The following is a 25,422-nucleotide window of genomic DNA, read 5'->3' on the forward strand; positions in this document are numbered from 1 at the left end:
CTTGGGGCTTCGATGGCTGGAGGCATAGCCGCCAATGGTGGGACGAAGGGAAGGGGGAGTTGTACAAGGGGCCAGAGTCTGAGAATTGGAGAATTCTTAGAAGGGGGGATGTTTAGATAAGGAAGGATATATATTCAAAGACAGTAGTCACACACAACTGAATAAGGTCACAAGTTTAAATCTATGGGTCAAGTAAATCCGTAAATATTTATTTAAAGGCCCAGAAGTTTTTATGCATTAAGTTTACAAAAGAACAGGGCATGTCCGCCCCACTATACTGCGCCCCTTTGCACCACTATCTCAGTTGTAGAATGCTATTTATGTCACACTAAACATTTCCCTTCAAGGTTGGGGAAACCAAAGGGAAAAATAGTGTATGGAACAATAAATAGTGCATAATTTTTAAAAAGAGACTCTGCAAGATAGCACCTGATTTGTTGATTTCCTTCTTCTGTTTCCATGTTTTCTTAATTAAAATTACTGTTCTTGTGAGACATTTTACTGGAGGCAGGAAATTACTGTTTATTTCTTTTAATGGGAAACAACTACAATTTAACTTCAACTCTCTGATCACAAATTAAAATAAAAGGCCACCATCAATTTTGGTCAAAAAAGCAATATATTTTTCTTTCGTCCTCAAAATCTTTGAGAAATTTTGCTCCTGTCTTGGATCAGCCATTTTATAAGCTACTGCAATACAGGTTTCACCAGCAATAGCTTCACAGAGCTACATAAAATGGAAGTCTTTTTTGGCCCAAACCTAATGCTGCTTCACAAAGTCATTCCAAGGTAGGAGCGTGAAGTGGTTGGTATCACATGATATCACAGAGTGAATTTGGATTCCCCAATCTGCTGAGTTCACAATGTGTGCCACAGAGACAATATGTAGACATATACATACACATTTTATATTTATAAAATTATATATGTATTTATTTATGTATAGATGTCTTACACCTGGCATATGTCCATCTACATCAGACATTACACTTCAAAGGTGTATAAAAAGAGAGAAACAAAGCCAATCATTTCATGCTGGCTTCTACTGACCTGGCAACAAAGAGTAAAAATTGGTTATAGCCTGTTTTCAAGTGCAGAACCAGCAAGATGCCGCCAGTGTCACGCCCTCAGTGTGTGCCTGAACCAGGAGGCCCGAGGAGGGCCCAAAATTGAGCCTCAGGCCTTATTTGCATTATATCGGCGAGCTGCCGGCACCTGTCACATCTCCACAGGCCATAGTGGCCACTGAAGAATCCTAAGCAGAGCAGGCCTGGTACCTGGTCCGCTCATCACAATGCAATTTCTGCAAGGGGGCGTAAAACAGACGTTAGGCCTCTCATTGAAAAATGTTTTAAACGGCCACCAGAGACGCTTGAAAAATGGCTTGACCCAATATCAGGATGGATGTCGTTCAGGCATCGTTGAGGTGCAGGATGTTGTTCGCTGAAATTGGCCCTCATTGTACACCTGTAAAATGGGCGGAATGAGATTCAATCTCTACCCCCAGGAATTGACACATCAGTTTACAAACTTCCCTCACCAACAGCCACTACATAGAATTGATCTCAGGATTTGCCTATTCACAGTAATTAAACTTTGTGGCCTTAAAAGGGACAAACTAATTTGCAGCAGAATGATGCATCAAGTTTTTAAAAAAATAAGAGGTATTTGCCAACAAAATAAAATCTTCATGTACTCTCTGAAACATAAATACTAGGAAGAGCAGGCTGTCTCAGTGACATCATCATCTTGTTGGAAAAAACAGATTTTGTTATTTTTAGATTTTACGTTCGGACTCCAAATTTACTATAAGTATGATGCTGATTAGTGAGCAGCAATTAATTCGAGAAGACATGTTGATACAGTTACTGGAACTACCTTTTAAACCATATTTATGCAATCTTGAATATTTGCATTAATAAATGGGAAAGAAACCAATGTACATCAACATGATTACTGGAGAGTTCCATCCAGACAAAAGATAAGGTTGGAAAATAAGAAATTTCAATTAAGTGAGTAAAATTTGAAGAAGTAATGATAGCAGAGGTATTATCACACATTGAAAGATTTTTGGGGGCTGACAGAGATGATTGACAGAGAGCAGGATGCAGGCACTGTAGATGCCAGCAGTGGAAATCAATCTGAAAAGTGTTATCCATCAGTTTCAGTGTCTGATGAGAAAATGCCTGAAATTTTGTCTCTGGTAAATGTGATTACTTTGAATTTGTAGCAGAGCAGTTAGAAAACAGCCTGGATACAAAATATATAGAAAGCAGGATTGGGAGACAACCTGTGAATGAATGATATTGGCAGGACACACTTCACAAAGGAGCTATTAGTTACAAAGTGCTATTCCGCTGTCTTTCAAGTCAGAATTTAGAATGAAGTGAGAGGGTCCTTAACTGCAAAATGAAACATTATGGCCTAGAAATTCAGGAGCGTCTGGGGGATGAGGGAGGAAGATTGGGGGTGGGGGAGTCTGGAGGTCGGTGACCTCGGGGCAGGAAGTAGCGGGCAATCAACATGGGAGCACTCTTTCTGCAGGGTTGGTTTCCCCGAGTGCAACCCGCGATGGTGCCAGCTGCCTCAGGGCAAACCAAACTTGCAATGGGGACCTCAAACAGGCATTTGGTCCCTTATCTGCACAAAGAAAGGGCCTAACGCCTGCATCAGGCGTGGGTAAAGGACGCCTCGTTTGTCCTTACCCAATATAACGGGCGGCACACTTCCTGTCCGCCATCTTGGGGACTTAGGAGGCTGTGTAGCATCTGAAAAATGAGGGCTCTGCAGCCCAATTTCTAGGCCTATTTGTTTATTCTTTCAATGATATGTTTTTTTCATTTTCAGCATCCGCAATCAACATCATATTTGCATGGATCACATGCACAGTGAAGTCCTACCTATATTATCCCAACAATGTGGCTTAACTCCAGAAGAACACCGCATATATACCACAACATATACTCACACACACCATCCTGTGGTCTTTCTGTCCACGATTGCCAATTAATGTCAAATGGTAACCAACTTTGTATTTTGGACTTGCACCAATAAGCATTTTCACGTGACACCTCCCAAGATCATTTTATAACAACAGCCTAGAGCCAGTAGATGGAAGGAACTTTCATTTCATCAGCCTGAGCTTTGATCCCAGGTTTTAGAGGTGAAAGACAAGTGTTCTATCCCACTGTACCAGTTCGTCCATGAACCCACCATATATTGCAGTAATACTGCATTTTACATCGCTATGGAATAATTACAACAGAACAACTGCAACCAAACTGCCATAGGTTTGGCATTTTGTATCAAGCATGAGACAATATTGAGGAGTTTGTCTCACATTGTTTCAGCTTTACCTCGATTGCAATATAGCCAACAACCAGTGCATAGCTAAATTTTAAAAATGGAAATTTAAAACGAGCCCAAAGACCCAATCTTACAAGCCTACAAATTCACCAGGTGTTGAGTGCCAGTCAACAGAGGACTACATGTATACGGACACCAAGGACGACTTCATTCTGACTGGTGCACGGGGCAGTGCAACTCACTGCTAACCCTCACATTGCTCAAAAGCAGATACTAACAGTACACCTATAACATCCATTTTCATCTTATAATATTCAACAATAGAATGTCACAAAGATTTATTGGTGCTGATATGTGATAAGGAACAGAGACCATTTTGAAAGTGGTAAACAACATTCATTACTTGAAAACTTCAAAACTCTCCTGCCAAAAATCTGAAATGTCTTGTGCATGAGACATCTGCACATTATAGAGAAGTTGTTTCTGACAGGTTTTTTTGGCTCATGTCTCATAGGAAATTTGCCTTAAGACCTCTGAAATGAAACAGTATTTGTCTTGAGATTTAGAATACATCAGCCTAATATAATATACCATTGAAGCATGATATAGTGTATTGTTCAATTATTGTTGAACTGAAGCATTTCCATTGATATGTATTCTCCATCATTCAAAACTTTGTTCAATAGCAACAAAGGTGTTTCAATTTTAACCTTGAATTTGTATTGCTCGTCATTAAATTCTTTTTCTATAGCAATAAGTTCAACCAACAACAACAACAAAAATCTGAATCAGTTAATAAAAGAATGCAATAGCATGTCATTCAATAGTGCCTGCTCATCACATAATGGATGCAGATAACAGTACAGAATTTCAATGATTTTGGTGTCAAAGAATGCAGGTAACAGGCTGCTCCATATAAAATCCAGAAAGCAAAGTTTGGGTAGGTCTTTTCCAATTCATTTCCGCAACCAACAACAAAGGATCATTCCAAAGACATGTTGGCTACACCCTGAGGCCTTGAAATGATGATATGGGATAATGGCATAGAAGCACTTAACATGTTTGCCTTTATGAGAAAAGTAGAGTTTTCATCCAACGGCAAATAGGGAAAATGTCTTTACTTATGTTGTACCGTTTTGAGTAAAATGGAAGCCGTCTTTATTAAACTTTAAAATGGAAACAGGCTATGTACAGGAAAATGGGTCAGATTGATTGATTTGTTCATTATAAAGATAAAAGGGAGTGGGGGCATTATTCTTGCAGAAGATCAAAATATGCATTGTCTAAGATCTTAGTAGCTGTGAGCTTCAGACGATATGGGGGTGAAACTGGTCTACGGCAGTGGCACAAAACGGCCGATAGCAAATCAGCAACCCGTTGCCATAATGGAAAAGAAAATTGGGTTAATGCCTTGGCTAAAAAAGCAGAGAGAGAAATTTTGGAAGAAAGGATTAAGTGTTTCAACATCGTTATTCCACGGTGTAAATTCAAGGCCAAAGAATATATGAGTGGGACCATATGGCTATGATGTGGAATTCACCTTAGACAGCAGAAAGAATAGGCACTATGTACACTGTCACCCCATCCCTCAATGGGGTGCAAATTTAAGAATGATGAAGAGCTATTAGCTGTCAAGAGAGTGAGCAAAGCAATGTTCCTCCAAAATTTCAGTAGTTTTATCCAGCAAAGAGCTGAGAAATACAGACCAGGGGGATTCAAGGTTCTGTCCATGGTTTGTGCTCAGTTGGCTGATTTCAGCCCCAGCATATTTGTTTTAATTAGGGAATAGCTTGTCAAGATTCCTATTCCTGACCACTAATAGTGACCCCTCCTGGACGTCTGCATGTGTGAACCACAAACAAAATAAGTTCAGGTTTTTGTATGATGTCCCCTGGAGTTAAGTAGTATATTCATTGTCAATCTTTCATATGAATAATGGCCACTTGCTGGAGAATGTTTGACAGCCATGGAATCGCACCCCACTGTCTCATTGCAGAACTTTTGTTCAGTGTTTCCTTCACAGAAAGGATTTGGGAATAAATTATGTTTAATGTGTTATAAGACAAAGTGAACTTGAACAAGTTTAAAAAGTCAAAAGCTACAGGCATTGAAGATGTGAATTAAAGCTAGACGAACCAGTTTGTGGAATGTTGTGGCTCTTACTTTACTTCAAATGGAGACAATGAGTATAAATTGACTCATTCCAAACTCATTTAGGCACGATGATCCCTATTCATTCTGGGTATAATAGGAGATGGTTTTCTCAACCCCAAGGAAGGGAGCAATGTAGCCAGTTTTATTGACTGGCCAACTGGTGGATCATTAAATGGAGAATCAGTCAAAGAAACAGCTCTCCCACTTGTGAGCACAGAAAGGGAAAAGAAAAGGCACATGACCCAGGCAGTTTTGAAAGAGGAGACAGCGTGCTTCAGGCCTGAAGCTAGAAGTTAAGATGCATGAGGTCAGCTTTCGCAGTTAGAAGTTTTCTAGAAAGAAAATTAATGCCAAAAACAAGTCAGCCATCCCACAAAAGGGCAGGTCAAGTGGTTTATTATTTTTTCCCATTTTTTGAGGATAGAAGTGAGAGTCAGTGAAGAAAGTGATTACTTACGGCTGAAAAATCATGTACGAGACCAGGAACTCATTAATGTCTTCTAGCGTCAGGTTGCTGAAGTAATTTGGTCTGCTGGCTTTCTGCTTTTTAAAGAACTTGATAGAAAAACAGCGAATCTGTAAGTTACGTAAGCAGTGTCAATATATTGGTGAAGTATCCAAGGGAGATGTTGCTAACTGATAGTACTCAGTGCAGAGGACTATCAGTGTTAATAATCAGAAGACCTGTAACATTGCTAATTGTGGAGCTATGCCAACACAACATTTTTGAAAATATAGTAATCTCTTCGACTGTCTATCGTGCATCTTGAACTTTAGGATGTTGAGTTAAGAAATGTTTTCTCATTCAAAAGAATAATACTAGCAGTGCTATATAAAATCATGACCTGCTCAATACTCCAGCAATAGTTTTGTTATCAACTCAAGTCAATTGAATGGGAATAATCAAAACTAATATTAAATAAATCTAAGCTCTATCTTTAAAGAAACATTTCATAGTAAAAATGTTTGTTGGGGTAATAGTTTACCACAGTAATACATATGCTCTGAGGAATGTTCCACTAATAAACATTGGAAGATCTTTAAATTCTCATGTGATTGACATCTCTTACTGCAATAAGGATCTCACTCAATGATCACCATTCAGTTCTCTTTGAGCACTACATAGTTTCACAGAGGTCACACGGCGACCCTGGCGAGGGACAGTCGGTGACCCTGGCGAGGGACAGTCGGTGACCCTGGCGAGGGACAGTCGGTGACTCTGGGGGATTCTGTTGTGAGAAGCAGCTGGATGAGCTGTCAGGGGGGAGAGCTGTGTGATTTTGTGGAGAGGAAGCTGGATGACTATCTATTTCCTTTAAAGAACAGCAATCACTGTGGTCATTTCTTCGTCAGAGTAATATTCCATGAATAAACTTTTAAGTTGAGCCCAAGTGCATCGATTGGAAGTGGGTCAACATGGAAATGGTGATCGTGTTTTAAAAATAAACACAGAATGAAATTGTTTATATTGTACTTTTTGTCATTCGTTCATGGGATGTGGGCATCGCTGGCGAGGCCAGCATTTATTGCCCATCCCTAATTGCCCTTGAAAAGGTGGTGGTGAGCCGCCTTCTTGAACCGCTGCAGTCTGTGTGGTGAAGGTTCTCCCACAGTACTGTTAGGGAGTTCCAGGATTTTGACCCAGCGACGATGAAGGAACGGCGATATATTTCCAAGGGGAACGTGAAGGTGGTGTTGTTCCCATATGCCTACTGCTCTTGTCCTTCTAGGTGATAGAGGTCGCGGGTTTGGGAGGTGCTGTCGAAGAAGCCTTGGTGAGTTGCTGCAGTGCATCCTGTGGATGGTACACACTGCAGCCATAGTGAGCCGGTGGTGAAGGGAGTGAATGTTTAGGGTGGTGGATGGGGTGCCAATCAAGCGGGCTGCTTTGTCCTGGATGGTGTCGAGCTTCTTGAGTGTTGTTGGAGCTGCACTCATCCAGGCAAGTGGAGAGTATTACATCACACTTCTGACTTGTGCCTTTTAGATGGTGGAAAAGCTTTGGGGAGTCAGGAGGTGAGTCACTCGCCGCAGAATACCCAGCCTCTGACTGCTGTTGTAGCCACAGTATTTATATGGCTGGTCCAGTTAAGTTTCTGGTCAATGGTGACCCCCAGGATGTTGATGGTGGGGGATTCGGCGATGGTAATGATGTTGAATGTCAAGGGGAGTGCAGCCACAGCAGATGGTACACACTGCAGCCACAGTGCGCAGTGTGTACCATCTGCTCACTGTGGTGGAAGGAGTGAATGTTTAAGATGGTGAATAACTAAGGATGTGATGTGATGTAATCTACAGAATAACAATGACCAAATGGCAACCTTAAAACAAATGTTTAAACCTCAACTCAGGTGGTGTTAGAGGCACTTTAATTGGCATAATTGTCTTTGATTAGAGAGGAGAAAAATCAGTTAGAGTCCCTACTCCTGATTATTATCCAATGACTTGTGCTGGATAGTTTGTGCATGTGGTCTGGTGTAAGAATAAGATCAGGCTCAGTTTATGATGCTACATTCAAATAGCTTGCTGACACACTGGCTACACTCACTGTTACAAATCTGGGATTACCATAATACCTATTTGAGAACAGTGATATCAGTTGCTCCCCTAAATGGTCTGAGCAACTTCATTTTATGGAAGTTAACTCCCACTGCCCGATATCTACTTGTGCAGTAGAGGGACCCAGGAATGTAATAATGAAACTCCCTTGTGATTTGGACTGGATTTCCATGTCTATGCACATATACTCCTTCTATTCACAACTCAGCATGGGGCGGTCTTAGGAAGATAACCCCTTTTAGGCAAGCTTTTGCTAAAAAAAAAACATCTGAACATAGCTCATGTTCAAATCCTATCTGTGACAACATCGCCAAAGAATCCCAAACCATGACATTCACGCTCGAAGAATAACCATCTGGGCAAAGTAATGGAGTGTGACCAGCAAGTATAGAACTGTATCACAGCATGACTCAATGCCTTCAGGAAAGGAGGGGAAAATTGAAGAGGGTGGAAAATATTCAAACGTTATGTGGAGGGATCGAATGGTGAAGAGAGGCATCTGTGAACTTACATCTCATCATGTGAACTTGGCTATAATGTCCAATAACTTCATTAGAATTTATAGACATATAAATTACCTGATTACTAGAAACAAGCGGATTGTTTGCCAGTGCCTTCGCCACATCAGGGTTCAGAGAGTTTATGAGGTCACATGGAATTCCTTTGACAACAGCCTTCAGCTTACTTTAACAAGAAACAAAAAAATATATTTAATAACATCAAAAATAAGCTCTGTCAGCTCATGTTTCCAACTTCGTGTTAAGAAATTAATTTATATTTTGATGCAACAAGCATTATAAGTTTTAAAGGTTTAATAACGTTAGCCAAAAGATCATTTTCAAATGCTAATTTCAAATTTCTTGGAATCACAGAAATTTTAAACAAGAGAAACAGACTTTAAATATATCCAAAGCGTGTAGATGCTTTGAATCTTCAGATTAAAAGATTTTTAAATGTGCTCTTTACTATATACATTTAGCTTGACCTGATGTATTTCAAAAGAGCTTATCAACATATATTAGAATCACCAGCTACACATGGTTGGCAAATACTTACAAAATTAGCATAATTATTTTTCTATTATCAACCCCTCCCCCAAAAAATCAATCACTGAGGGAGTGCTACATTGTTGGAGGTACTGTGCTTCAGATTAGACTTTAAACTAATGCCCCATCTCCCTGCTCATATGGTTGCAATGAACGTTAATGATTCCCTTGGCACTAGAATCATAGAATCATAGAAGTTTACAACATGGAAACAGGCCCTTCGGCCCAACATGTCCATGTCGCCCAGTTTATACCACTAAGCTAGTCCCAATTGCCTGCACTTGGCCCATATCCCTCTATACCCATCTTACCCATGTAACTGTCCAAATGCTTTTTAAAAGACAAAATTGTACCCGCCTCTACTACTGCCTCTGGCAGCTCGTTCCAGACACTCACCACCCTTTGAGTGAAAAAATTGCCCCTCTGGACCCTTTTGTATCTCTCCCCTCTCACCTTAAATCTGTGCCCCCTCGTTATAGACTCCCCTACCTTTGGGAAAAGATTTTGACTATCGACCTTATCTATGCCCCTCATTATTTTATAGACTTCTATAAGATCACCCCTTAACCTCCTACTCTCCAGGGAAAAAAGTCCCAGTTGATCTAACCTCTCCCTATAAGTCAAACCATCAAGTCCCGGTAGCATCCTAGTAAATCTTTTCTGCACTCTTTCTAGTTTAATAATATCCTTTCTGTAATAGGGTGACCAGAACTGTACACAGTATTCCAAGTGTGGCCTTACTAATGTCTTGTACAACTTCAACAAGACATCCCAACTCCTGTATTCAATGTTCTGACCAATGAAACCAAGCATGCCGAATGCCTTCTTCACCACCCTATCCACCTGTGACTCCACTTTCAAGGAGCTATGAACCTGTACTCCTAGATCTCTTTGTTCTATAACTCTCCCCAATGCCCTACCAATTTGAAGAAAAGGAGTTCTCCTGGTTTCCTTAAGCTGCAGTACTCCCAAAACAGCTTAACTGGTCAGTCATATTATTGCTGTCTGTGGTAACAGTCAATACACTCCAAACTGAGTTACTGTATATAAAATGCTTTAATGTATGAAAATCTTTCAAGTCTTTCTTCCTCTTTTAGCTTGGATGAATTTTGCCTTATTTAAAGCATATATATTCAATCAACTCTGAAATAAAAAGAACTTACCAAGTGCTCTAAGCTCTAAAAACTAGTGATTGCTGAACAATTGCTTCAAATAATAAACCTCAACATCAAACTAGAAAATTCTTTGGCTCACCTGATATTTTTAACATCGTTGAGTTGGTCTTTAACACGATTAATTAGAACCACAGACTAGAAAATCGGAAAAAAAGTAAGTCAGGAAGAGGAGAATCACACAGAAATATTTCCAGTTCAGAATAAAAATTTGCTGACATTCTCCCCCCCTCTTTAAAATAACTGTATAGAACATAATAGAGGGAGAATTCCACTGGGCACCATCCAGAGCAACGCCATAACTGTGTGACGATTTCTAATAGAACATTTTAATTTTTCTAGAAATAACAAACAGAAAAAACTGCACAAACTCATTGATAAGGCCTAGAGGAATTGCTCCAATGTCTCATAGCATTTGAAACAGATAATTAGAATGTCCCAAATGCAAAAATTGGTTACCTTCCCAACTGTCTACTCTGACATCTAAATTTTCATGGTTAGGCCTTGTGTACTGGGTAAACCATGATACACATTACAAAACTGTAGAACTTAGTTTCAGGCAGTTTTGCGGCTCTTTGAAGTCAGAATTGGCATGTTTGTTGTGTATAGAGCTCGGGGCTGTTGTCCATTTCTTGTTGCTGCATTTCTCCATCCTTTGCGTTTGTGGTTTATTCTCTTACCTGACCCTTGTTCCAAGGTTTGTTCTGGCTCAAGAAGTCTAAATTGATGATGTCAGCCTTTTTCAGTTTGTCTATTGGAATTTGTGACACCAGTGATGCAGGAAGTGATTTCAGAACCGAGTCAATTTTCACTGACTGCAAGATCTGTACAATTAAAACAAATTCTATTAGTTAATTTTTCTGTGATTAGGGATCGTGTTTATATTGAAGATCTATTCAAACTTACGTTTATGTACTTAACCACCTGACAGGAACAGCTTCACAGGACCCTACCTCAGTCCTGTTTCTAGTGGCCATGAATCCACCACAAAAATGGACTCATATGTCCCCAGCATACTGATCGCGTCCTGATGACACAAGAGGACCAATTTTGCCTGGACCTCTTGCTCATCAGTTTCGGCATGCCGATTCGTGGTTGCCACTGTGCTCACACCCGAATTTGGAAGTGCACCAATTTCTTGGCCAGTGTCTTCTCAAAGGGCTTGTTAGAAAAATTCAGGTGGATGGAATAAGAGGAAATGTGGCTTCAAGCATTGAAAGTTGATTAACGGACAGGAAACAAAACGTTAGGGTAAATTATAGAATCATAGAAAGGTTACAGCATGGAAGGAGGCCATTCGGCCCATCGAGTCCATGCCGGCTCTATGCGAGAGCAATCCAGCTAGTCCCACTCCCCCGCCCTATCCCCATAGCCCTGCAAATTTTTTCCTTTCAAGTACTTATTCAGTTCCCTTTTGAATGCCACAATTGAATCTGCCTCCACTACCTCCTCGGGCAGTGTATTCCAGATCTGAATCACTCGCTGTGTAAAAAAGATTTTCCTCATGTCACCTTTGGCCAATCACCTTAAATCTATGTCCTCTGGTTCTTGACTCTTCCGCCAATAGGAACAGTTTCTCTCTATCTATTTTGTTTAGGTCCTTCATGATTTTGAATACCTCTATCAAATCTCCTCTCTGTTCCAAGGAGAACAACCCCAGCTTCTCCAGTCTATCTTCGTAACTAAAGTTACTTATCCCTGGAATCATTTTAGTAAATCTTTTCCGCACCCTCTCTAAGGCCGTCACATCTTTCCTAGAGTGCGGTGCCCAGAACTGGACACAATATTCCAGTTGTGGTCGAACCAGTGTTTTATAAAAGTTCATCATGACTTCCTTGCTTTTGTACTCTATGCCTCTATTTATAAAGCCCAGGGTCCCCTATGCTTTTTTAACCGCTTTCTCAACCTGCCCTGCCAGCTTCAATGATTTGTGCACATATACCCCCAAATCTCTCTGATCCTGTACCCCTTTTAGAATTGTGCCCTTTAGTTTATATGGCCTCTCCTCATTCTTCCCACCGAAATGTATCACTTTGCATTTTTCTGCGTTAAACTTCATCTGCCACATGTCTGACCATTCATAGAAAATAGGAGTAGCAGTAGGCCATTCAGCCCTTCGAGCCTGCTCATTGCTGATCCTCTATCTCAATACCATATTCCAACAGCCTGTCTATATCCCTATGAAGTCTATCACTATCCTCCTCACTGTTCACTACACTTCCAAGTTTTGTGTCTTCTGCAAATTTGGAAATTTTGCCCTGTACGTCCAAGTCCAAGTCATTAATTTACATCAAAAAAAGCAGTGGTCCGAGTACTGACCCCTGGAGAACATCACTGTACACCTCCCTCCAATACGAAAAACAACCGCTCACCACTACTCTTTGCTTCCTGTTACTTAGCCAATTTTGTATCCATGCTGCTACTGCTCCCTTTATTCCATGGGCTTCAAACTTGAGTTTTGCTCATACTGGCAAAGGGTTGAAAGTGGTCTTCCTCAGGGGTCAGTGCTGCGTTCACTTTTGTTATTGGTACATATAGATGATTTAGACTTAGATATAGGGAACAGAGTCTCAAAACTTGCCGATGACACAAAAGTAGGCAGTTTATCAAACACAAGGAGAACTGTTAAAGATTTTCTAAGCCATAGACAGGTTAGCGAAATGGGCAAAGAGTAATAAAATATAAGGTAATATATTGTTGGAAAAAACAACGAACAGGAGAACACACTTAATGGAAAGATTCTGAAAGCTGTGGATGAATAGAGAGACCTAAGAGTTTAAATATATAATTCCCTGAAAGCGTGAGCATCAGTAAATAAAGCCATAAAAAGGACAACACAATTTTGGGGCTTAGAGTACAAGAGTAAAGAAGTAATGATAAATTTGTACAAAGATCGGTTAGGCCACAGTTAATGTATTGTGAGCAGCTTTGGACGCCCAATCGTAGAAAGGACATTAAAATCGTAGAAAGCACCCGAATTTGGATGCAAACCAATTCCTAGAACAGTCTCTCACAAGGGGCTTGTTAGAAAAATTCAGGCGGATGGTAGAAGAGGAAATGTAGCTTCAAGCATAGAAAGTTGGTTAACGGACAGGAAACAAAATGTTAGGGTATCGAACCACCTCCAAGAAATACTAAAATCAAAGCAAAGGCTTGCCACTTTCATGATAGAATTCTTCTACAATACATTGCAACTTCATCAGGATGATGGCCAGGATTGGAAACTATAGAGATGAGAAGTGACTTGAGATACTGGGACTATTTTCACTGGAACAGAAAAGGAGATTTAATAGAGTTTTTAAAAATAAAGTGGGTTTTGATAGGGTTAATAGAGACTGACTATTTCCTCCTGGTGGGGAGGTCTAATCACTTTAAAATTGTCACCGAAACTGAGGTGAAAGGTTAGGAGAAATTTCTTTACACAGTGGGGTGTTGGAGGATGGAATGTTTTGCCCCACAAAGCAGTGGAGGCAGAGACCATTTGATCTTTTAAGAAAAAAATGGACAACTATTTGAAGCCAAGGAAGGTATGGGCTTTGGGGAGAGCATAGAGCAGTGGGATTAGTTTTGGATAACTCTAGCAAAGAGCTGGCTGAGACATGATGGACCAAATAACCTCCTGCTGTGCTGCAGACTTCAATAGTTTCAGCTGGAGAAAGAGAGGTTGAAGGCCGAGAGAGAATCCTTATCTGATGATAAATATACTGATAATCTTGTCAAAAATTTATAGCAGGCTGATCATGAAAGAACATTTCTTTGAAGAAAATAATCATCTTATTGCTTTTCATTAAGTCAGGCAAGTTCAGGTTAATTTGCTTATTGAAACTCATTTGCTGCATGTCAACAGTTCGGATGATCAGTCTTAACAAGTATAATCTTCAACATCTTGGATCGAACCACCTCTGAGAAATGCATTTTCTCAATACTAAAATCAATGCAAAGACTTGCCCTCTTCATGATAGAATTTTTCTGCACTGGCAACATGGCATTCGAGGACTCTGCCACATCCTCTTGAGAAAAGGCGTTTAGGAGGTCTTGGCCTTTGAACTTGTCAAATGTTTTTGCATCAACACCAGAGACCAGAACACCCAGATTTTTCAACTTGTCAGCTGTGACCTGCAGAAGATAACACAAATAAATATTATTTCAAATGTACTGCTCATACCCAGTAAAAATTTAAAAATTAAAATATTGAAACAGAGCATATTTGCTTGCAATAGTATGAATTATTCAGTTAGAGTCTAGGATGTAACTATTTAAGCAGCAGATCTCCAATATTACAATGTTTTTCAGGCATCTCTTTCTATCATGTACTGACTTCATTCATATGCAATTACATTAAAGGCTACGTGTCATCTCATGAATAATTTGGTACAATATTTTGTGTTTCTGCTAGGATATCTTCGAGAATCTTGTGAACTTTGTCCACCTGTTCAGATGAAATCCTTCGGGGTGCCCTGAGGATATGAAAGGCATCATATAAATGGCCAGTTCTTTCTTTTCTATAACTCAATGCCAATCTTGCAAGTTTCATTTGGCTTGAAAGGCTTGTGGGAGAAGCCAAGCTACTTTGAAACAAACATAGACCATGTAATTTGTTCAGTTATTTTCAAATGTGGTCAATAACTAAAGAAAGACTGACTTGCAATTATATAGCTTCTTTCATGACCTCAGGACGTCCCAAAGTGCTTTACAGCCAATGAAGTATTTTTGAAATGTAGTCACTGATGTAATGTAGGAAACGCAGCAACCAATTTGCGCACAGCAAAGTCCCACAAACAGCAATGTGGTAATGACCAGATAATCTATTTTAGTGATGTTGGTTGAGGGATAAATATTGGCCAGGACACTGGGGAGAACTCTCCTGGTCATCAATTAGTGCCATGGGATCTTTTACATAACCTGAGAGGGCAGAAGGGACTTTTTTTTCAAAATAATCCAAGTTGGCACTCCCTAAGGCTGCCCTGAAGTGTCAGCCTGGATTTGGTGCTCAAGTCTCTGGAGTGGGGTTTGAACCCACAAACTCCTGACTCAGAAGCGAGAGTCCTATTCAAAATACAGTAAGTCGCAGTAACTATTTTTCAGGGATATTTAAAGATCAGTAGCTGTTTGAATCTTGATGTTTGTTTGAAGTCCTCAGAAGAATATTCCAAGGCACTTTTTACACCCACATTGGTAATAAATAAAAGAAAGAAACACTACATACATGAAAATATTCTACAAAAGAATAGCTTAGAATTTGATTGTAACACTTTTTACTGTTTTCCCATTGAGAAGCTAGGTAGAAGGATTTCTACTGTAAAAATATATGTATTATATCAGTGTTAATTATCTCCATATACCTGTGTTCCTCTTTTGTAAAATAAATTTGTTTAATAATGTAAACTTAAAGTGAAATCTGAAGTTGTGATTCTCTAACGGTTTTTCTCTTTGTTTTCCTGGACGCATTATTAAGGCTTATGTAGATGTGCTTGAAGGCACAGGGAATGGGACTCACCTTTGAGAACAATCTAAAATACAGAGGCGAGAGTAAGAAGGGTTGAAAAGATCCAAAAATATTACAATCATTATCAACCTTCACACAGGTAATTCTCAAAATGTGCAACAGGTCAATCAGTATCAGAAAGAAAAGTAGACTATGTTTTATATGTAACTTTTAATCAAATTCTGATAAAGGATTACACCCAAACTACTAATCAATCTTTATACCCAAACTACTAACCAATCTTTACACCCAAACTACGAATCAATCTTTCAAATGCTGATTAACCTGCAGCCTGTTTTCAGCATTTTCTGTTATCCTGACAAGGAAAGTTTGTCACACCCCAGATTGCTGTCGTGACATAATATACATAATATACTGGCATTATCATGATTGCTACTCACATTTTCAACTTTCTGGTACTTTTTGACAAGGGCCTTGATTTGGCCTTTGGACCACCCTTTGATTTTCTTCAGTTTCTCAACAGCACCTGCAACAGCCTGGTCTGTGAGATTGGACACTTGACTGACTTTAAGTCCAACCACAGAAGCTCCCAGATCTAGTAGTCCTTTAGTAGTCAAAGTATTGGCCTTAATATTCTTCACCAGCATCTGGTAGATCTGCAGAAACATGTCTGTGTTAAATAACTGAGCAGAAAATACATCATTAGTTCTCTCGTTGGGGATTTGAAAGCTGTATTGGCTTTCAAATGAGGCACAGCATTTATATACGGTGGACACAGCGAGTCTAAAGAAGCTATTGAAGTAACATACCATTGGTCACCAGACTTTCTAAGTATCTCACATCATGTACTCACCATCTTTAAATTCCTTCTGCATTTGAGCAGTTCCTTCCGCAAAACCTGAACTACTTTCTTATCGAGTGATTCCAGTTGTTTGAAAGGGTAGAAACATACTAGCTGACCAAGGCTGCAGATAAGGAAAAAAAAATCAGAACAACACTCTGAATACGATTTGGATTTTATGACAAAAACATTATGCTTTCTTTTTTTAAGATATTCCGAATATAAAAATAATTAAAAATCAGATCGGCGACACACTGTAAAATGGGTTACTTTCATGAGCCGTTTTCTTTATGACCCAAAACCTGTTTCTTTTCATATCAACGATAGTAATATACATCATTGAAGAATGACATTTATGCTAAATTTGATGAATTTTCACAGTAAAGGTTATTGGACTTTGAATCGTTAGAAATTGTTCCGTTTTACAGTACTTGACATACACTGCAGGTCTTCTCTAACCTTCAGCAGTCCCAAACTTCTTATTGAACAGTGGCAGGAAGGGAGGCACAATTTAGGGCAGAACCCAGATATGTCAGGTCTCAGCACATTTCTGTGGCCATCACGATTTCTACTGGGGCTGGGTGCAGGTGTGTAATATATCGATGTGTTATGGGAGGCAAATGATGGGAATATGTCACATGACATCATTCTCATCATTTGCACCCTAGTTCTTTAACACACAAATGCAGATTCCTCGCTAATATTCTAGGTTTTACGGGGTGCCTGACTTTGACATCTGGGAGATTTGCAGCAACCTCTAATGAACTGTTTGTATTGCTAGCACGGGGCACTGTCTTCATGTAAAAGTGGCAACCATTTTGTTTTTGAGAAGGGGGAAGATCTGGAAGAGTGATGGATTATTCCTGTCATGGTCAAATCATATGCAAGTCAGGTGCTGATGCACTTCAATGAGAATTATCGCGCATTATCTCGATGTGCGGTTGTAAATAGAAGTAGAGAGAAAAACTGTGTCAAGTACTTTTTCATGAAGTAGGTGCCCCTTTAAATGCTCAGGTCTGGTAAAAGTTATTAGGTTGCTGTTTGTTAAAGCTGCACAACTGAAAAATGACCAATATTCTTACTTGGAAATTACTTCTTCATTGCTGATGTTGACACATTTGTTAAGTCCATTTAGGAATATGCGAGCTTGCACAGGTGTGAGATCATACAGCTTGTCCAAAAGGTCAGAGGAAGTGTTGAAAAGCTGACATATCTATAAATAGTCACATTTGACATATATTAGGCAGAATTATTCCTCGAAATGGTTCAAATAAAAAGCAAAATTGTATTTTACATTTGTGTTTTAATGTGAAAATCCATTTTCATTCCCATAATAGAGCAAAGTGGCCAAACATTGATTTGCTTCAGTTATTCAACCATGATCTCATTAAATGGCGGAGCAGGCTCGAGGTGCCGAATGGTGTACTCTTGCTCCTATCTCTTATGGTCTTATTCATTCCCTAGATGGAAATCCCAAGTTCACTGTGAAGAACTACTAATGAGTAGCTCATGGGACTTGTTTAACCATCCCCATATTTACTCTGCTGGTAGGACTCCAAGGACAATGGCAAGTGTAGAAGCCACATGCACAGTACAAAATAAGACAGATGTTGAGTTCTTTATAATGGAGGTACAGGCAGAAGAAAAGATAAATTATTTAATATAGTCAACAGGAAAAAGAAAACGTGGAAGGGAAATGTTAAAAGACTAACTGCATTTCCTATTCAATAGGATAGAAGTTGGGACAATTTAAAGGTGCACATATGGCAAACAGCAATTGTTGGTATGCCACATGTTAAAATGAAAAACAGAAAATTAGGAGATCAAAATGGGTAACTGGACCAGCCATATAAATACTGTGGCTACAAGAGCAGGTCAGAAGTGGAATATTCTGTGGCGAGTGACTCACCTCCTGACTCCCCAAAGCCTTTCCACCATCTACAAGGCACAATACTGGAGTGTGATGGAATACTCTCCACTTACCTGGATGAGTGCAGCTCCAACAACACTCAAGAAGCTCAACACCATCCAGGACAAAGCAACCCGCTTGATTGGCACCCCATCCACCACCCTAAACATTCAATCCCTTCACCACCGGTGCACCGTGGCTGCAGTGTGTACCATCCACAGGATGCACTGCAGCAGCTCGCCAAGGCATCTTCGACAGCACCTCCCAAACCCGCGACCTCTACCACCGAGAAGGACAAGGGCAGCAGGCACATGGGAACAACACCACCTACACGTTCCCCGCCATTCACACACCATCCCAACTTGGAAATATATCATCATCGCTGGGTCAAAATCCTGGAACTCCCTAACAGCACTGTGGGAGAACCTTCACCACACGGACTGCAGCGGTTCAAGAAGGCAGCTCACCACCACCTTCTCAAGGGCAATTAGGGATGGGCAATAAATGCTGGTCTTGCCAGCGACGCCCACATCCCATGAACAAATAAAAAAAGTATCTCTGGCAATCCCCCATTGTTCAACATTTCCTCAGCTCAACTGAGCAGCTTTTAAGGTAGATTAACCCTTCTCCACTGAGCAGCATTGTGGCCCCCTTCCCTTATGCATTTTGCCCTCACCACACCCCTCCCAGAGCAACGGTGCAAATACCCCCTCACTGAGGTATACTTCAGTCCAGCTCTCTGGACCTCTGCCTTGGCAACTGATACTTTCTCTAGCACCACCTTTTTCCTTTTACCATTGATAATTATCTTGGCCCCTTGCCATTGAGCAGCACTGAGGTCCCCAAAATCCTCTCAAATTGAGCAGCACTTTGACCCAGACCCCACCCCAACACTGACCAGCTTCCTCGCCCCCCACCACCCCTCGCCCCTGCCACAATAAGTCGGATTTTGGCCTTGCACCCTCACCACTTAGCAGGGCAATGAGTGATCCTGATCCAAAGGAGCACTTCACAAATTGTGTGTTTTTTATTTTCTATGAACACTTTCCTTTATTAGTTCTATAAATATTGGATATTGTTTGACTGGGCGGAGCAGTTGGAGGTGGCAGGTTGTGTGATGAAACCTCCAGGAACTTGTCCAGCCAGAGTTGATGACCCTACTCTGGGTCGAGCTATCCCCCGCCCTCTAACCCTACTCAATCTGAGAAGTGCACTTCACCTTGACTCCCCCGTACAATACAAAAGGAGATTGATTAGTACCATTTTAAAAATGAAAATAAAAATAAAAATTGCAGCCAATGCAGAGGCACAAAGCCTAGAGGCTCAGCAGTGGGTGAAAAGGAGGCCAAAAGGAACAGGCTGGAACCCAATGTTATTTTAAATTTACAGTCCAGAGCAGAAGCTGGAAGGTGCCAAGAGCCTAAAAAAGGAGGAAAAAATAAATTTTAAATTTAACTGATAAAAAAAACTGTTTTTAAAAAAACAGGCCTGAGCAGAAAAGAAGATTGTGAGCAGAATGTCTAAAAGTTTCCCATTTTAAATGTGGACATCGGCATTTATAATGGAAGTTGACACAAAGTGTGAGAAAAATGTGACAACAGGAAGCCTAGTAGTACATTGAGGAAGAGCACATAAACTTAAGATTTTTAATATTTTTAATATATCACAGATATAAAAGCTTTTTAATACAGATCTATAGAAAACTTTAACATATACACCATTTACATATCCTATCAATAGTATGTTGATTTACTGAAGCTTTGAGAAATCTGAGAAGCAGAAATGTTAAAACTGATAAAGCTGATAAAACAAGTGCCACATAGGTTGAAAAGGAATAGGGGATACACAGGAATGTGAAATGAACAACCTGAAAGTACCAAGCAAACCAAACCAATACAATTTGTATTGAAAACAACAGAGGAAAAATCCAGTCTCTGAATGGTACAGAAATGTTTTAAACCTTGAGTCTAACAATTCTGAAAAATAATCGTTGCTGTGAATTCTTACCGTACTATTTTTACCGTCTGCAATGCTCTTGAGAGCGGAGATGGGCGCTTGGACAATGAAACGACCAAGAATGTTCAGAACATGAAGGGTGATCCAACTACCTTTACCTTTACCTGAGGAGAAGAACATGCAGCTGCTGGTAATGATTCTGATTAGTGCAACAGGCTTAAAATGGATAGAACGGAGGTTGGTTTACCAATACATTAATAACACAGCTTATTTTTTTTGGTTAGGGAGATAGGAGAAGGAACTTAAATGTTCCTGGAGTAGGGGGATTAATAGGTGATGTGAGAGAAAACTCCATGATAGAATGTCAAACAAGGGCCCTGGTTGAAGCTGGCTTCATTGGCCAAAAGACTTTATCTCGATCTGGATTTCCTCATGTTCCAAAGAAGGAACTTCAAATCATTTGGTGTCAAACTTAATGTAGTCTCACGTAGAGAGGATTTACCATCAAAAGACCACTCCACCAGTCATTGGCAGTTCTTTCAAGCTGTTAAGTCATTGGTTAAGAGCATTTGAAAAATCTAGAATATCTTTCAAGTATCAAGGAGTGGAGGCAAATGGGATCATACGTGTGTGTGAAAGATCCACTTTGGAGAAGGAGTTATTACTGTTGTAGGTAAGTAGTATCACTTTCTACTTCCCTTTAGATCTTTTGGTGAAAATACAGCCTCTAGGCCTGATCCCTTTCCACAGCCTCCAGCCATCCTCTGCGACTCAAAAAGAACGCACCAACCGCTGGCCTGGAGTCCCAGCCTAATCCCTCTTCCAACCACAATCTATACCTCGCACTGAGAAAGGGAAGGCAAAAGAAGAACACAGAGAACGAGAGAGATATGAAGACAAAGACCCAGAAAAGAGAAAAAGATGGGAGTTAAAGTGAGACAAGTTTACATAAGCAATTTTCATTATAAATGTGGACAAAAAGATTTATAAAGGAATATAAAAATAAGGACTAAATCTAAGACTGAAATACTTACTGAATTACATCTGTAGACCCCCTGGTCCATTTATCCCTTGCCTTTAACTCTGCTTCATCTGAGAACTATCCCTTGCCTTTAACTCTGCTTCATCTGAGAACTAAACTTGGCCTTGACTCTACTTATGCAAATCCATGGGAGATTGACTACTATAATATTTATCTAATATAACGTTATTTTTATAGATATGACATGACCTGATCAGTGAGGATTACCCCCGCCCCCACCTAATTTTCTTCCCCAACTTAGTCATAAGACAACAGTCTATTGGGGTAACAGGAATAAAAAGAAAGAACTTGCATTTTTATAGCCCATTCTCAGCACTTTTCAAAGCCCTTCACAACCACCCTATTACTTTTAAAGTGCAGTCACCATTAAAATAGGCAACGAACAGCAGACAAAATGAATGACCAGGTTTTTTTTGGTAGTGTTGGTTGAAGGAGAAATATTGACCAAAGCACTGGTTGAACTCCCTACTTTTTAAATAGTGAGAGGGGATCTTTTATGTTCATCTGGACCAGCAGCCTTGGTCTAGCAATTCATCTGACAGACGATATCTCTAACAACACAGCGCTCCCGCAGTATTGCTCGGAAGTGTCAGTGCGCTCAAGTCTTTGGTGTAGTAGGGAAACGTGCAACCAACTAAGCCAAGCTGAAATTTAAGGGTTACAAAGACTCTATGGGACACATGAAGAGGTAATTGGTGGAAGCATGGGAGATATTTCAAATCCTCTAGTCATTTGCACAAGTGAACAAATAATTCATGAATGACTGTGTATGGAAAGAATCAAATGAAAGGAATGGTGATACCATCTGCAAGAATTATTATTCACATGATTGCATATTGTATAAAGATTATAATTACTGTTTTTATTTCAATTATGATGATATATGAAGGTTTCATGAGAGATGTGTATTTCATCAGACAAAGATACAAATTAGACTATCTTAACTCCAATTGCTCACAGTTATCTGGGGTCTGGAGCACTTTTGCTCAAATGAAACTGACCTGTCCATTTAATGCCAAAGCACAAGTGGGGAAGGGGTCTGAATTGGCACATCCTGAGGTCAATTAGAGGCTTAATGCTGAGGGAAATTTCCACGGATTAGCAACTGCTTGTAAGTCCTCAGATTCTGCCTTTGTGGACAGGCCAGACTATCAAGATAAATAAAGACATCAGAAAATAATTGCCTTTTTTCTCTTTTCTACTTGCTCAGTTGAAGTGCGATATTTTCAGTGTGACATCCAAAATGGGATGCCTGGAGGCAATGCCGAAGCATGACAGATGTTTATTGTACACAAGACTTTTATACATGAATGTTGAGTCCATCTTTGATTCAACTGATCCAGTCCATAATTCTAGTTACGTTACCTTTATCTTTATCTTTGCCTGGCTTGCCTGGTTGTTTCCCATTAGGTTTGGGTTTCGACATGTTCTGATGGCCCATTCCACAATGTCCTGGTGTTTCTGTGTAAACACCTTCTACCCACTTATAAATCTGCTTCCTGGTACCAGGGTTAAGAATATTATATTTCATATTCAAGAACTCCATCCTGCAATGAAAAATGTCAAAAGGAAAACAGAAGAATCAATGTGCGAGATACTGACATAGTAAAACAAAATGAAAATACTTTGCCAAATTATCTTGTAAGGTAAGGACTGAGAAAAGATGATTGTGTGTCTATTTGGTGCCAACAAAGTGAGGAGAATAGTGTTCTCTGCCCAATGGATTTAACCAGTCAATCCCATTGCCATAGCACTAAAATAACAGTGTGGGGCGATATCTGCTGCAATCTCTGCCTTTTCGTTATTTTACCTGAAATGCTGAAATTTTTTTTTAAACAGCATTGAAAATCAATTCTTGAACAAAACTGATTTTTTTTTTTAAAAAGGGCAAAATGTGTCCTTTTTAAATACTGATTAATCCTTCCCTTTTCCCCTGGCTTTTTTTTTTAAAACCTGAATCTTCATTTGGTAAGAGTATTCTGTGGGGACTGGATTACGAAATGGTGCTTTCGCCTCCAAGGCTAGTTTTCTGTTGTTTTCTAACAGACAATTGTAGAGTAGAATTTGCATATTGAGGGGTAAGATGCTGCTGTAAACTGTGAGGTTAAAGGCACAACATCAGCATCCACTTTAAACTGGTGAAATTGCTGATCAGGAGGTGGTGCAGTGAGTTGGATCATGCCAGTTTCTTCCCCTCTCCCTTTCTCTCCCCTCCCCAATATTGCTACACTTTTGATCTCCACCTGGGGAGGAAGCTGACTGTTGGGTGGTGAGGATGACAAACTGGGAATAGTTGACACAAGATTGTGCTCATGTCCCTCTGAATATTCAGCTCAAACTTGAGGTAGGGACCGAGGGACTTCTCCTGTGCTGTACCTACTGTTATTGCTAAACACAGATCAGGAAGGTGCTAGGGGGGTAATTGTCAGTTTGGGCATGGGCAGAAAACTGGCCACCTGTTGTGCACCTCACTTGATTTTCCTTTCCATTGAAGGCAGTTTTCTGCCCCCACCCAAACTGAAAATTATGGCCTAGGTTTGATCCCTAGCTTGTGCTGAGTTAGCTCACCTCAGCCAGAGAGGTGGTAGTGCCAGTGTGAAATAATTTTAGGCAGTCTCAACCATATTTCTAATTAGCAATCTCAATTAGAGAGAGGCCACAACAGCTAATATGGAAAATGATTTCTGGATTTTGCTGTTTGTATATTTTCAGCTTCTTTTGTATTTTGAGGGTAGGTTTTGAAGTTTTAGTCAATAACATGCAAGGTGACTCCCATCATCTGCTCTCTATCTTGTTCAAATTATGCAATCATGACTGCACAAGGCAAGGCACGTTTCTTTTAGGCACCGAAACACGTTAGCATGCGTTACAAATACATGGTCAGTTCCTGTTGGTATATATGCCTTTGTGAGGTGGCGCACAGTAGAGAGCAGGTGTTGCCCTTTAGGAAGGTTTCAAACTGGGGTCCACGGGTCCTGGAAGGTTGATGAGGGAAACATGGAGATCACAAGGTGATCTGATTTTTGTCCGTGTGGATTTTCCAAAAGCACAGTGACTTGAGAATTAATGCGAATTTTTTTTCTATATTAGTTGATTTTCTAGTACATTATTTCTGCTGTTGTATACTAATACAAAATATTTCCTGCAAAGATAATATTATTTTCTTTTGAGTAGCTGGCACCATCTTTTGATAGTTAGGAAAGGAGGGGCCTTGGAAGTGCATTGATATTTGCTGGGGGTCACCCACACAGTAGCGTTTGAAACCACTAATGTGGGGAGGGGGGCAAAAGCTGAGGGAAATCTTCTCAAGCCCTCTCACATGTCTTCTTATGTTTGGCTATAAATCAGCATTGCTGAGGTCTAGCAGCAGGTCACCAGCCTGTCCTCTTTGTTTGGGAAGATGCATGGCTTTGGGGAACTTCAGGATAGAGAAACAGGAGAAAATAATAACATACTAAAACACATACATTTTTTTCTAACACTATGGGCTCAATTTTGAAATGGTGGCGGGTTAGCAGCAGGGGTTGGTGGGGGAGGTGAACATGCGTGTGGCAAACCCAAATAAAAAAAAACTTACCTTTTCCGACGCGATCACGATGTAATTGATGGTGATTAAAGTTGTTTCCGGGTTTCGCGCTCGGCAGCCAGCCTGATTGACAGGCTGGCAGCCGACAGAAGATGCAACGCCGAGGGGTGGGGGGGTAGAGAAAGAGAGAAAGCGAGACGTCATCCAGTGCTGGAACAGACAGTGGAGGGTGCTGAAGATCGGGGTGGGGGGGGAGGAAGGAGAGCGAGGAAGATCGGGGGGAGAGAGAGGAAGATCTAGGGGAGAGGAAGATCAGGGGGAGGAGAGAGGGAGATCGGGGCGGGGGAGATCGGAGAGGGAGACATTGGGGAGAGAGGGGGACATTGGACATTGGAGCAGGGTGGAAATGTAGGTTTATTTTGTTTTTTTAACTTTGTGCAATGGTTTTTTTTATTTAATTTATTT

The 25,422-nt window shown here is 40.3% G+C and overlaps 1 protein-coding gene across 1 annotated transcript in view; it reads right to left on the bottom strand.

Annotated features, from left to right (window-relative positions):
• LOC137301512 (otoancorin-like) overlaps positions 1 to 25,422 on the bottom strand; it is an 80,931-nt gene that overhangs the window by 34,784 nt on the left and 20,725 nt on the right. The window contains exons 5-14 of the mRNA XM_067971037.1: positions 22,797 to 22,978; positions 20,441 to 20,553; positions 17,607 to 17,737; positions 16,537 to 16,648; positions 16,124 to 16,339; positions 14,186 to 14,353; positions 10,918 to 11,061; positions 10,320 to 10,375; positions 8,598 to 8,703; positions 5,918 to 6,036 (exon numbers count right to left, since the gene is read on the bottom strand). Of these exons, the coding sequence (XP_067827138.1) occupies positions 5,918 to 6,036; positions 8,598 to 8,703; positions 10,320 to 10,375; positions 10,918 to 11,061; positions 14,186 to 14,353; positions 16,124 to 16,339; positions 16,537 to 16,648; positions 17,607 to 17,737; positions 20,441 to 20,553; positions 22,797 to 22,978 (1,347 nt within the window). The remainder of the gene's footprint in view (positions 1 to 5,917; positions 6,037 to 8,597; positions 8,704 to 10,319; positions 10,376 to 10,917; positions 11,062 to 14,185; positions 14,354 to 16,123; positions 16,340 to 16,536; positions 16,649 to 17,606; positions 17,738 to 20,440; positions 20,554 to 22,796; positions 22,979 to 25,422) is intronic.

The sequence above is a fragment of the Heptranchias perlo genome, chromosome 33 (genome assembly GCF_035084215.1).
Source record: "Heptranchias perlo isolate sHepPer1 chromosome 33, sHepPer1.hap1, whole genome shotgun sequence".
In the NCBI taxonomy this organism is placed as follows: domain Eukaryota; kingdom Metazoa; phylum Chordata; class Chondrichthyes; order Hexanchiformes; family Hexanchidae; genus Heptranchias; species Heptranchias perlo.